This window comes from Falco peregrinus, chromosome 15 (genome assembly GCF_023634155.1).
Source record: "Falco peregrinus isolate bFalPer1 chromosome 15, bFalPer1.pri, whole genome shotgun sequence".
Lineage (NCBI taxonomy): Eukaryota > Metazoa > Chordata > Aves > Falconiformes > Falconidae > Falco > Falco peregrinus.
The window spans coordinates 7,608,451-7,622,303 of NC_073735.1; the positions used below are offsets into that span (position 1 = coordinate 7,608,451).

At 53.4% G+C, this 13,853-nt stretch overlaps 1 protein-coding gene across 9 annotated transcripts in view; it reads left to right on the forward strand.

The window, feature by feature from the left end:
• The first annotated feature begins 1,034 nt into the window (after positions 1 to 1,034).
• Positions 1,035 to 13,853, forward strand: part of CADM1 (cell adhesion molecule 1) — a 170,357-nt gene continuing 157,538 nt past the window's right edge. For 3 of the 9 annotated variants that reach the window (XM_055819270.1, XM_055819271.1, XM_055819276.1), the window contains exon 1: positions 1,036 to 1,199. In XM_055819270.1, coding sequence (XP_055675245.1) covers positions 1,094 to 1,199 — 106 coding nt within the window. In that variant the 5' untranslated portion in view covers positions 1,036 to 1,093. Of the gene's footprint in view, positions 1,200 to 13,853 lie in introns of all 9 variants that reach the window. The other 6 variants (XM_055819273.1, XM_055819278.1, XM_055819279.1 and 3 more) reach the window with 3 other exon arrangements.

Consider the following 13,853-nt stretch of genomic DNA (forward strand, 5'->3'; position numbering starts at 1 on the left):
TAAACTGACAACTCACCTGCCTCAGGTTAACTTGGAATAACCTAATTAATAAAGTTAGAAATGTTTGCCATCCTCTGCGTTCACTCTGCTAGCGCTTGTGCTGGCCTGTGGTATTCCTGGGATCTGGGGGAGGGGCAGGATCGGGCCCGTTCCCAGGTGAGTGAAACCGAGTCACGATTCATTAAGGCGGGCGTAGCAGGTGGGGGGAGCGGTTGCGGTTTACTTGTTAATTTACTCAATTTAAACCCTGTCAAAACGGTTGCACGGATGAAAAACCTGCCGAGAAAGGTTGATTTTTGCCGGGCTGCGGTTAATGAGCTGCCGGTGCCCCCACCGCGGGGGGGTCGCCGGGCTCCGTCCGCTCTCCCCGCGCCCCCGCAGCCGGGAAGGCTCAACACCGCCTCCAGCGGCCCGGGGGGCGGGGGGTGCGGGGTGCTGGAGGGGGGACCCCGAGGGAGGATGCTGGGGGGGGGGGGGGGGAGGGCGGGAGGGAGGATGGTGGAGGGACCCCGAGGGAGGATGCTGGGGGGGGGGGTGGGTGTGCAGGATGGTGGAGGGACCCTGGGAGGGAGGATGCGGGGGGGCTGGCGCGGGATAAGGCTCCGGGCGGTTGGTGCGCGCAGCCCCTCCGCCTGTCGCCTAGTCGCCAGGAGTCGCGATAGGTGGCCGCGGGTTAGAGCAGCTATATGAAACGTGCGGTTTTCGGGGTGCGGGAGCGGAGTGTTCACGTCTTTTTTTTTTCTAGGGTTTTTTTGTTTAATTTACTTATTGTTCTAGCCTGCCTTTCTGTGAGTCGGAGCGCTGCCACGGGGCCCCGCGCCTGCCGAACGCCGCCTCCCCGCTGACCCTCCATCCCCCTCGCTCCGCCGCGGCGGGGCCCGGCTGGGTGGGCCCGGGGGTGGGAGCCAGCCCCCCGCAGCGCCGCGCCCCTACGCCCCGCGCCGCGCCCGGCACTTTGCCCCCGGCCCCTGGCGCTGGGCGTGGCCTGGCGGAGGCTCCGCCCCCCCGGCGCAGTGACGTGCGCGCATCTCATTAGCGGCGCGCGCGGCGGCGAGGTGCCGGCGCGGCGGGCAGAGCGAAGCAGGTGCTGGAGATGGCGGGTCGCGCCCAGCCCAGCGGCCCCGCGGCGTGCGGCGGCGCCCCGGGCCTCCTCCCGCTCCTCCTGCTGCTGCTTTCCGCCGCCGCCATCATCCCCAGAGGTAGGACGCGGCTGGCCCTGGGCTGCCCCGCCCGCGGGGGGGCGCCGGCAGGGTGCGTGTGCGTGTGCGTGTGCGTGTGTGTGTGTGTGTGTGTGTGTGTGTGTGTCTGGGGGGGGAGGACCGCCGCCGGGGGTTGTTTCGGGGGGGGGGAGCGCCGCGTAGGGGGGGCGCTGGGGCGCCCGGGTGACCCCCCTTCCCACACATACCCCGGAGCGTCGCGGTGTGTTGGCCCCTGCAGCGTCGGCGGGAAGGGCCCCCCCGTGCGGGGACCCCCGGCGCGGGCTCAGCCACGCGTGTCGGGGCGGCGCGGGCAGCCGGTTGCCATGGAAGCAGCTTCTCCCCGCTGCCCGCGGGCTCATCAAGCGGCCTCCCAATTAAAAAGTAATTGCCGCGCGCGCCCCCCCCGGTGCTCGACGGGGGGAGGGGGCGCCGCGCCGCCACCGCCGCCCGCGGGAGCGGGGACCTGTTGCGATGCCGGTGCGAGTTGCGGGCGCGTTTCGCTCCCCTCGTCCCGCCCCGGGGACCCGGCCGGTAGCGCCGAGCTCGGTGACCCCCGGGGGGGCTTGCAGGCGACCGCCCCGCCGGGGCCGGGGCTCGCCGCCGGGGGGGCTCCCCGTGCCGGCGGTGCCCCCCTGGCCCAGCCCGCGGTGGCCGGCGGCCTGCCCGGCGCGGCAGCCGCTGCACCGCTCCTGCACTGAGCCGAGTAGCCGCAGGAGGGACTTGCACTTGTGCCTGATGGCTGTGATAAAATATTCCTCCTTAATGCCACTTTATATTTACAGTGTGTCACTGGAGAGGCACAAGGCTTCCTTTGGGGCTCGCGCCGGAGCAGCGGCATTGTCTGCCCGGGACGTTTCGGGAGGAACAAGGGGCCCATTGAGCCGCGGTTGGATTTAACTGGTGGGGAAAGGGGGGCGAGGGGCGCAGGCGGCTCGGCTGAACAAAGAGCTTTATTCACGGGCGTGTTGTACATGCTGCCCCCGGTCTCCCCCAGTGGCCTCGCTGGTAGGATGGGGAGGAAAAGCCGGTGCTTTTCGGCTCCGTTCACCGAGGTACCAGCATCCTCCCGACGGGGCCGGGGGCTTCTGCCCCATTTTCCACGGTGGAAGCGGTTCCGTTTCTCGAGCGTGCGTGCGCCCTGTTCCCCGAGACCCGAAGGGTGGCTCTGTTCTCCGAATTCAGCCGTTCTGCAGCCCGTGCGTCCGCCGAGGGCAGCCGGGATTGATGGAAACAAGCCGTCGGTGTCGGCTCTTTTCACTGCAAGACGGGGAAACACTCGCGTCGCTTCAGCACGACTCTGCTGCGCCTAGCAGCAGACGCCCAGATGTTTATGTAGTTGATGCATCGTCGTCGTCGTCCTCCTCCTCTTAGCTTTTCAGATGTTTTTTTTCACAAGGTGCTTTTTGTGGCATGTACGCTTGGTTGGGCTCGATGCGGAGCTAATTGCCCGCTGGTTTGACCTGGAGACCCTCTCGCGGAGACGCCCGCGTTAAAAACACGAGCCTGGTTGCAGGACAGCCGCGGCGGCTCTTTGTTTTGCTGTCTGGCTCTCGATACCTCACTGGGGTTTTGAATCCTGTTTTTTAAGAGCAGTTTTTAACTCGAGGCTGGTATGATCCTCCCATAGGGTAAGCCTCTTAATCGCTGCCCAGCAAACGGGCACAACGATGTGATGTAGAATAGCGAAGCAGCTGAAGAGAAACAAAAGCAGGGCTGGATGTGGAATTGAAATGGCTGTGCCTGACCTATATGGTTGGGGTTTTCCAGCGGTGAAAGGCACTGTGCAACGTGAATTGAGGTTGCGATGCTGCTAGTAGAAGAGAAGTGCTTTGCCATTTTGGTGCTCTGTCATGAGTCGCAGGATTGAATCTGAGACCTCCTGCTTTAACGCCTTTTAGGCGTAATTTCTTTAAGGCCGAAGAACTCCAATCTTTTTTTTTTTTCTTCGTTTGTTTTTCCTTTTTTCACCCTCCACCCTGTTTCCCCCTACCTTCCGAAAGCTATCGATTTGTTAGCTTCCATAGACTTGGAAGAGAACACGACTGTGGTGGCAGTAACGTCTGGTGCTGATTGCAGAGTGCTGCCATCACGCCTCCTGCGCCAGATGCTACCTGAGGCTCGGCGGTGCGAGTGCCGTGTCACCACCATGATGGCATCCTGTCATCCGGAGCGTGTCCTGATGGCTTTGCTGCCTGTGTTAAGCAGGGGCAGTTGGAACGGGGAAGGGCAACACTCGGACTTGGTTTAAATTAAGCTGGTAACTCGAGATGAATCTGTGCGTTTCCGTGGCGCCTTTCTGCCTGCTCTCAATGCTGTACAGCCAACTAAACTTCATAACGCCCCTGTGCAGTAGGGAGAGAGTCGAGGAATGATTTTGGCTTGTACGGAGAGGCAGTCGGCGCTGGGGTGGAACACAGCATCTGTGATGGTGCAGAGCAACGTTGCACGGCAGTTTAGCAACAATAACTTTTCAGCTGAAGCTGTGGGAAGCGTTTTGAGGCAGCGTCAGCACGGAGCAGCAACCTGGCCGTGGCACAAAGGTGCAATGTGCCGGACAAGAGGCGGTCACAGCAGTATCTGCCGACAGCAAACGAGCCCTGTACGTGGCAGGCCAGAGGAGGACCCTGGTGAAGGCAGCGAGCGCTCCCACCGAGGCAGCGTTAAGCCGGGCTCCTTTGTAAATATGGAGTGAGTTTCTAAGGAGCCTTTGTACGCAAGCAAGGCGCGTCCGCTGATCTGCAGCAGCTTTGCTCAGGCTTGGCTGAGCTCTGGTGCTGAAAAACCATGGTTGCATTCTGCATGCGATGCAAACGCTGCAGGAAGGTTGCAAGGAAGGGGCTGGTAAATAAAGTAATCCATCTGGGTTGCAGCTTGGGCTCATTTGTCTTGCATGTAGGCAGTTGAGCGCAGGTTTATAAGCATGACAATCTGGCTTGGAAACCGCTGCCAAGGAGGCTCCTGAGGATGGGAAGACGAGGGAAGGGCTCAGCTCCACGCGTGTCCTGCGTGGAGGAGGGGGCAGCTGTCTGCTCCCTTGGCTGTATGAGTGCCGTCCGTGTTCCCGGGCTGATAGGATGCTCATCGGCTTGGGTGGCCGCGGCTGTTGTCGGCCTCGTGAAGGCGGCTGTGCGGGCAGGAGGCCAGTGAAGAGTTACGCTCCTCCAGGGACCCTCAGGCCTTATCAGCAGCTGCTTTGCTGATGCTGCCTTGCTGTTGTCTTTGTCTTCCGCTGTCTTTCCTGGGTGTCTTCGTAACCAAACAGCTCTGACTTGGTAAGCCCCGGTGGCTTGGCATGCCCACCTCTGCCAGTGCCAGAACCGGAGACACGCTCGTTCGGTGGGGCAATGGCACGCAGTGGTCTCTGCCCCATCGCTGGGCTGAAAATGGGTCAGCTCCTTAACCCTGTGTCTGCCCGAGGCCATCTGGAATAAAAGGCTTGCTTCAGCCTGGATATGCCCTCTGTTTAAATGGACCGTGCACATGCTCCTAAGAATGTATTTGCTCAAACAAAAACCACTTTCTGATATTGCATGCAGGCAGGTTTTTCTGGATGTTTTCTGTTTAATGCATGTTTTTCTAGGGACTGTTGTCATACTTTTAAAAGGGGTTTGGACAACCTCTACCTCTTCTGGGTTTTGGTAGCACCTGGCAGTGCTCCTGTCTTGAAGGCAGGGGCTCCCTGTATCCCAGAAGTTAGGCTGCCTTCGGTGGTTCGGGGATTTTAGCAGACCCCAGAGGCCACGAGTGTAGCGCAGGCGGCGAGTCTGCAGCGTTTGCTGTAGCTGGAACCTGGCCAGTAAGTAAATACTTTATGCAGTGGTTTAAGAGCACAAGCAAAGCTGGATGTGCAATCTGTATCTTTTCTGAGAAACTGGATGCTGCGGGAGGGGTGGGAACAAATTTGTGTTTGTTTCTCTGGGGAATACTGTGCGCTGTTCTCTGGTGGTGCAAACCCACCAGCGCTAAATAAAGAGACTCTGTTTGGAAACGTGTAATGAAGGAGAAGACCCTGGGTGGAATGTTGTAATTATGAGTGGTATGTGCTTGTTTAAGTTTCATAAATCAGTTGCTTTCTTGGGGTTTTAATTGCATGCTGCAGCTAGTAGCTGCTGTTGTGGTTAATGGGGAGCTCCACCACAGAACGCTTTGAAGGTTGTCCAGCGTGGGCTTGGGTGCTTTGGTGCGCTTGGCTTCAAGGGGAGTGTGCTGGTGAAAAAGGGTATTTTTTGCATGTGTGGCAGGCGTTTTTTGAAGGAAAATACCATGAGGCTTCAATAAAAACTTGGGTAATTGGAACACGGGGGAGCTTGTCGGCTGGGGCACACATCAGTGGTGCGTGGTGGCTGGCCCACAGTGCTCTGAGATGACCTGGCATTTGTGGCTGAGCCATGGGCTGATTTTAGATGCTCCAGCTTTTTAATTTGCAAGTGGAGAAAGAGCCCCAGCTGCAAGTAGCGTGGGCGCAGGCTGACTGCTCTGGAGACCCTTGTCTGCATCTGACTAGTGTCCGCCTGGTTTCTCTTGGCCTTTCTTGCCATCTTTTCCGCTTCCTAGTGTGCTTGTTGCCTGTTGAACTTGCTGATTTTCCTGCTCTGTTGCACATCAGGCTCTCTCCTTAAGTCCCTGTGTGGCGCTGAGCTAGGTGTGGGGAGCCCCACAAACTGCTGTACGGGACCCCTGACAACCCGACTTTCAGGTCTGTCCTGTTCACCCGTTCCAATGTATTCTGGCGAGCGACAGAAATACCCGGGGAGCAGCGACGGTTCTTGTAGTTGGTGCTGAACTCCCACCACATGCTCGCCTGCTGCGTGTGGTCGGTGGCTTGCTTGTTGTGTTTGAAATGCTTGACTAGATTGCCTGCACACCCAGTTATTTTAAGTTGCCAGTGTCCCTTTGTAGGGTTGGGACAGCGTGCTATTTATACCCTATGGTGTGGTTTTAATTGATTGTGTTCTAATGTGGTTTAAAAACTTGAGCATTAAAAACATTCTGACCTTACTGAATTCTCAAAGTGAATCTATTGGAAGACTTGAGACCCTATTAAGATGCCAGTGTGAAGGATCAAAGTGATACTTAAGCACATTGCTTTACTCAGAACTATAAAACTTTTGTAGGCTGCAGCTGAACTGAAAAATCTCTTCAGTTTTGTTTTTGGTTTTTGGGGTTTTTTGGGTGTGTTTTCTGTCACTGGAAATGCTGGCAGCTTCTTGGTGTTGTCCGTTTGCCGACAGTTGCACATGTAGGTGCTGCATTCTGGCAGGTTCACAATGGGTTTTCTTTCTGAAGTAGCACTGCCTTTTATTTATTTATTTTTTCTTTTTAATGGGTCCTGCCTGAGCAACGAAGGCTGTCTTGTCCCCCCCCTCTCTTTCTCAGTGGCAGCATCAGTCAGGTCTGAGTGTTGAAAAAAGAAGAGGTTTTTCGCAGTGTGCAGTGGTGAGCGCTTTTTAAAACCCAGGTGTGTGTTTGGCAGTGAGAAATAGTTGCATTAGAAACTCAGTGTCTCCGCCAAGGCCAGCTGTGAAGTTTGCCCTCAGCAGTTACGTTGCTGGCTGGATTCTTCAGTGGGACGGCAGAACTGTGGTCCTTGTGTTGCCTCTTGTGGAGCTCTTGGCTGAGCGGTGGTCTCTGCCTGCAGAGCGGAGGGGGGGGGGGGGGGAAATGCACGTGTTGCTGTCAGAGCCAGGGCTGCCCCCCGGGCCGGCATTGCTCCTAAAGGTGCACTTGGGCTTGGCGAGCCTGGGATGTACAAACCCTGGGTTCAGGTTACGGCTGCCAGTGGGCCTCTGATCTTGTTGTGTCCTTTTTTAGCAGTGTTAGTCAGTGGGTGAATCTGATTTATAGTCTCTTCAAAGGTCTGCTTCCAGAACGGAAATGTCACTGTGTTCCCCAAGCCATCGGCAGGTCCCTCAAGTCGGTCTTCTCCGGGGTGGGCTCTGGCAGCTGTGGTCTTCCATGCACAAAGCTGCACTCGAGTGCCAGTCTAGAACGTGATGGCTCTTGTGAGCCTGGACCCAAGATACCTCAAAACCTGATGCGGCAGTGCACCTTTTTGCTAGTGCAGTGATGCTATTTATAGGCATGAACTTTTCATGGACAGCATGAGGCCAAATTGGGGCTTGGCAAGCTGTGGCAAGAGGTCTGTGGGCACCATCACCGACGGCTGGATGGGGCCCCCTGGTACTGCCAGCCTGCACGACGTCTCCACCTGGGAGGTGGGTACATCCCAGACCCCTCTGCCGCTTTATTCCAGCGCTTAGCAGTGCAAATCCCTTCTCCCAAGTCTGACAGGGAAGAAGGAAATACAGAGCAGCGAAGCAATGTTCCCCTCCCTCTCCTGCTCCCCCTGTGCAGTAATAGAAATAGGAGTCTGAGTCTGCAGCATCAAAAGAGAGATCAGAGTAATCGGATCAAGCATGAGAAACTGCTTGTTGCCGCTTTTCTGTTTTTAAATGAGGCTGCCTGGCAGCTTCCCTCGCAGAACACTTTAAATATTAGTGATGTTAAGCTTTGGAGCTAGAGTTGCAGTAAAGTAGGGCTCTGCCAAAATTGGGCTAGAAAGCAAACTTTCTTTGTACAGCCTGAGCGAGCCTCTGGGCTAATATACAAAAATAAAGGCGTCCCATACCCTCCTGGCCCTTATTTTGTGGCTGAGAAGAGGGATGTTTGTCCCTAACTAAATGCAGGGTGTGCGCTCCCACTTCATGCCTTGTATTGCAGTCGCCCTTCGCTGAGATGCGGTCCATGTGCTGGTGTACCTGTGACCTTGAGAAAGCACGGTGACTTTCCTGCAAGCCATTCCCCCTGCTGCTGCCCTGGTGTGGCACAGGGTAGCTTTGGGGCAACAGCTGCCCTCTGTCCATTGGAAGGTGTTGGAATCTGGCTGGGTCAGACATGGTGGGGAAAGCTGCTGGGTCTGGTTTGTGGTCAACTGCAAAGGCTTGCTCTCCTTACGCTGGCTGGAGGCACATGGGTGTCCAGCCCGGTCCTTAGTGTTTGTGGTGCTCCATAGCAGCAGAACACTCGCTTACCCGTGCGGTTGCAAAGCTGCAGCGCCTTTGGTTACACAGTTGTGTTTGCTCAGGCATTTTGCATGGATTAGCTCAATTGGTCGAGGTCCGCAGAAGAGCGGCGGGTATTGTTTTCTGTGCTTTCCTAAAGCAGAACGCGATGCTGAGCTCCTTGCTGGACGTTGCGGATAAGATGGCTTGCTTTCAGGAGCGCTGCTCGAAAAGATGCTAATCGGGTCTTTTACAACACCGCTTCAGGTAAGGGTTTTTGTTACGCCACAGATAATCCATTGGTGCGGTGAGGTTGGTGCTGGACAAACCCAAGTCACTTAAGCGTACATGACAAAGACAGAAACGCTGTGTCGCTCCATGGAGTTAGGTTATGAAGTTGGCCAGCTAATTCTAATTGGTTTCGTTGTAATGAAGACCCGAAATAGTTGCATTCGGAGGACTGTTGCTATAGCTTGGGTTGCATTCACGTTCTAAGCTATTTGGCTTGGAAACATGATTTGCGCTGGCTGTTTGTGCTCCCGTTACTTGCCTCATTGATACCTTTATTCACGTCAGCCAGCGTGGATGTAGGTTATGGCATTAGCAGCTCAGTGGAAGCGAGGAAGCTCCTAAGGGGGGTGCCTCTCCTGCTTTCCCTGGTCTGCACAAAGCGAAGTGCTCAGTGTAGCTGACTTGAGGACAGGCACTGCCATGCGCTGCACGAGCTCCTCATAACAAAGTGTGCTGCGTTGCTTTAGGTATCAGCAGCTCTTTAGAAGCGTTCTTGCCTCGGTTGCGTTTCCTGACTTACTCGGGGGAAGGCTGATGGGTAACTCGGTAACGTTGCTCGGTGCCGGCATCCTGAGCGACCCCGGTCTTCGTTATTGTTTCCTGATGATGGTCTGGCTGGGCTTCATGGCCTGAGGTGGAAAGCTGGTGGACAAACACCAAAGCCCTGAATGCTTGTCCTCACATGAGCATCGGCTTTCTCAAATGGAGCTTCTGGAGGATGGTTTGGGTTCGTTAGGGCTGCTCGGAGAAAGCCTGCTTTTTCAGGATGGGTACAGCAGGAATGAAACAAAGCGAAATCCCTGCTTGCCATGCGAAGCGCTTTCATGATGCTGGGGAGAATGTAAGTTGGCTTGACAGCAACTCCAGCTCTCCAGGCAGATTAATTTTTTTGCCACCCTTGTTTTTTACCATGCTGTGCAGTCTCCGGAGAAACCACACACGGTTCCCTGGCGCATACCGGCCGATGAGGCCTCAAATTAAATTGATGTGCAGGAGCATTTGATTTGCAGTTGAGCAGGGGGTGTTGTTTGCTGTAGCAAGGCTCCCTGCCGAGCCAGGTGGTGTTTCGTGGTTGCTTTGTGAACCGTCATCGCTGCTCCTGGGTGAAGGAGGGGCAGACAGCTGGGTCCCTGCCCGGAGCAGGGGGCTGTGGCAGGCAGCCTGCCATCCCTGTCCCTGTCAGACGTGCACAGTGACGTGTGGTAGGCATCAGACAGGACCCATTTCACCTGCTCCTGCTTCCTGTCCCTAGCTACTGTTGGAACATGGGTGCAGAAGGTTCCTCTCGGTGTGTAGGAACCGAGTGTGATTTCTCCGTTCTCACGTCACTTCTCACGTCTGACCTTCATTTTCTGCCAGTTTACCAACTGCTTGAAACGAGGGCTTGTGCTGCGTCATTAGGAGAGTGTTTCTGTCGGGTCACAACACACGACTGCGTTTGCTGTCGTTAAGGACCGTTCTTCCCCCTCCTTGCCCAGCTTCTGGTCTGGAAGCAGCTCCGAGGGAGGCATTGCTTCTTAACCTAGCAGGCAGAACTATTGGAAGTGAGTCCTGCGTGGAGGTTTTGGAGCTCTGTCCACATCAACGGTTTCTTGTTCGATTTAAAGGTCTTATACGCTCAATCATTCCATATAATCTTCAACAGAACGTACACGTTTAATCAACCTCCCTGAATCCATAACTGCCAGGTATTGCTGCTTCAGCATGTGAAGTGCGGTTGCGTCGTTTCTCGGTAAGAGCAAAGATTAAAGTGGGATAGCTAGGAGATTAACACTGTTCCCCTCGGACATCTTCAGGGAAAAAGGGAGAAACTTGTTGACAAGAAATAAAGAAAACACTTGGAGGCAAATCATTTATTGCTATATAGGAATATATAGAGCCTTGTAAACAGAGCCTTTATAGCAAACCCAATGATGTAGCTCTTAAATCACTCTGGGAGAATTTCAGATGCACGATTATAGGATGACTTGCTCCTCCGGGCTCTCTTTGGTAAATTGGATCTCAGATTTTGAAGTATGTTAACACAACGTGATGTATGAAGAATGCAGCTCTGGAAGGTGCGCACAATATGTCACATAAAGCTCTTTTTTCTTTCTTTTTTTTTTTTTGTGGTGGTGGGTTGTATTTTTTTAATTCGTGTTGAGGTCTGATAGGTCTACTGATCTCATTCCTGTTTGAGATGGGGGAGGCTGTCTTTAAGTGAGAGCTCCCCTAAATGTGATTTCAGCGCTGCCTATGGAACGAATTTTTTTTTTTTTTTCTTATTAAATTCCTTGCAAGGAATATCTTGTGGGCTATCTGTTGTATTAAGAAGCCACCATTTCTTCTCCTTCCCACCCCTCAGAAATCTCACTTCTTTGGGTTTATGTATGAGGCTGCCCAGGCAGGAGAAGAGACTGAAGGCAGCTGCCCATGGGTGGTGGGGATGGGAACCTGGTGTTTTTATCTGGAATCAACCTGGAATTACCTCCTGGAATTAACCCTCAGGGACGGCACGGCCATGTGCAGTGAGGTGGTGTCGGTAGGACAGCGTTGCGCATCCAGAGGGTAGGACATCGGGAGCAGTTCAAAGAAGCCTGTGGTATGTGCAAATAATGGGCCTTAAACTGGAGTGTTATCTTCTGGGTGTTGCTACACCGTGTAGATTTTCAGTAGGAAATGTCACAGCGGTGGTAGCTGCCCCTTTGAACGGTCTGTGACGTGGCTCTGCCTCAGTTTCCCATGATGGCCAGGGCTGCTCAGAGGGGGCTGCCAGGGAGGAGGGGGGCTGGCAGGGCTGGGGTCTGTGATGTCGTGGGCTAAACAAGTGGTACCTATTCCTCCCGTCGTCCTCTCCCCGTTGTTATGTACAAATCCCATCCTAAAGTAGGGAGCAGCTTGAATTATCCTGCAGTAAATAAATAAGGATTACTAAGCTATTTTAAGCCTGGTCATCTGCCTGCCTTGCTGGGGAGAGCCTAGCGGGCTGGTCCATCGAGTGGGTATTCTCCCCGGGTCGGGATGAAAGGATTTTGCGCCAGGATTAACGGAGATGTTGGCGGGTGTGCACAGACGAGGGGATGTTGGTGAAAAATGGTGTGGATTGCTCCCCGCTTCTCCTGGATTTCACTGCCCAAAGAACAAACCTCGCGCTGCAAACTGTCACTGAATCCACTGGGGAAACCTTCGGAGGCGCAGCTCTTCTTTGCTTTAAATAAAATGTCTTTGTAGCAGTCGAAGAAGCTGGGGTCTGTTAGAGATGCAATCCAAAACAATGTGAAAGTTTTAATAACTTGGTATTTTTGTTGTGCCAAAAATTCAGCTTACTTACAGAATAACTTTTCCTTGCTCAGCTGATTTATAAACATCTAGGAAATCATTTGCCCAAACCTCCATAGAAGTTTGGATGTAGCAGCTAAAGAGTAATTTTTTGTCAGTTTAATAAGCATAATAAAATGGTAAGTCCTGGTGGAGGAGTGGGGAGAAGAACACCCCTGAAATTGTATCTTTTTGTTTTAAATGGGTTCCTAGGATTTAGAAGGAATTGGAAGGCAGATAGAGGGAAGAACTCTGGGCTGGTATTGAAGCAACTTGTCCCTGTTTTTGTGGAAAACATAGGGGTCCTGTGGAAGAGACGCTGGGCTCTGAGGAAGCGTTGGGTGGGAATTGCAGCTTGTGTGGGGCTGGTTGGGGTAGCCCTGGGCGCTTCCTTGGGCTCAGTGGCCAGGGCACAGCGAGCTGTCCCCGTTTCTTCTTGCCCTCAGCAGTTTTGGAGTGCTGTCAGTATGAGTTTCTCACCCTGTGTGATTTTTGTATGTTTAGTCTCCTCTTGGAGTGGCTTTTTTCAGCCTTCATTTGTCCGGATTATCAGCATGCAGAGGAGAGCTGACTTGTATTTACATGATTTAGTTGTAAATATGGTAAGTGTTGATAGATATTGTTGTCATAAGTGCTTACAGCTACTGGACTGATTACTGAATTTCTTATGTGAAAATCTGTACAAGCTATGCGTACTAGCAGCTTCCCAAGGGAAGTGCGTGAAATGAGCTTGTGCTTTCCGTGTAGAAATCAAACCCTAGATGTGGCTGGAGCGGGTGAATTTATTGGGGAAGCGATGTCGAGTATTGTCTGGCAACAGCTGAGGTTCCCAGGCTGTAACAAAGGAAAAACAAAAGGTTCTTGGGTTTTTTTTGGTTTGGTTTTGGGTTGTTCTTTTGGGTTGTTTTTGGTTTTTTTTTTTTTTTTTTTTTTGTTTGGTGGGAACAGATGCCATTATGTGGAATAGCTATTGGGTGATGATGCGCACAGGAGACATCTGCAGGGTTGTGGACAGGGGGCTTGGGATGAATGATGTTAATTGTTGCACTGGGGTTGAAGGAACAAATGCGTTATTTGCTGGTAGTTTCTTTTTAACTGACTAATATGCTCTGCTTGAACTGCAGTTTTCAACAGTATTACTTCCAGAATGCTTTGCATACCTACCTAGATCCCTTGCATTTGCAAACGGATATTTCTGGGAAATGTCTCTCCAGATGCAAAAAGCCTGGATTTAGCAAAATCCTCTCTAGGGGGTGTGGATTGCAGAGGGCTCTCTGCAGCCTTAAGTCATGTCTTCACATTGCTGAAAATCTTTTGTTTCTTGTGCGTTTGACCAACGGGAATGAAAATTTGGGAGGTGTAATTTAGGGTGGTAATGGTTATTTTGTTAAAAAACATGCAGGGAGGGAGGAGCAGGTCATGTTGTGTGTGGAGAGAATGTAGTGGTGTGACTGGTTTGCACAGCTGGGGACCCCCTTCCCAAGCTTGCTGGTGCTGGGAGCAGGGCCTGGATTCCAGGCGGGGATGTGCCTGGCGTGGGTTTGCATTGCCAGGGGATGGAAACCCTGGACCTCAGGGCAGTGACTTGCACTTTGCAGGCTCCTGAGCAGTTTGCAGTCTGTAAGCTGCCTCATGGCGATGGCTGGAGGTGCCGTTGGTCTGGTAGCTGCTCATAATGTGCTCGATGCTGAATTTAGAGCATAGCTAAAAATCTCTCCCTGCCCCGGTGTGCTCTTCTCTGTAATACTAACGCTTAAGTCTTGTGTATCTCGCTACAGCTTAGGCCGTGTGAAGAAAACCTGGGAGCTGCATCCCAGTTCTCACGGCACTGTTTTTTCTTAACAGCACTGTACGTGTGAAGTGAGAAGCAGCGCTTCCGTGCCCACTGCTCGGTGGATGCATTTTTCAGTTTAGAGCTGTTTCCTTGGGAGTACAGACAAGTTGGAAGGAATATCTTTTCCCTCCCAGGCAAAACCTGTCCCTTTGGTCCGAGATGGAGGGGCTTGTCTGGATCCGTAGCGGAGTTTGGCAGTTGGTTTGCCTTTCAGCCCCTCGATTCAGGACT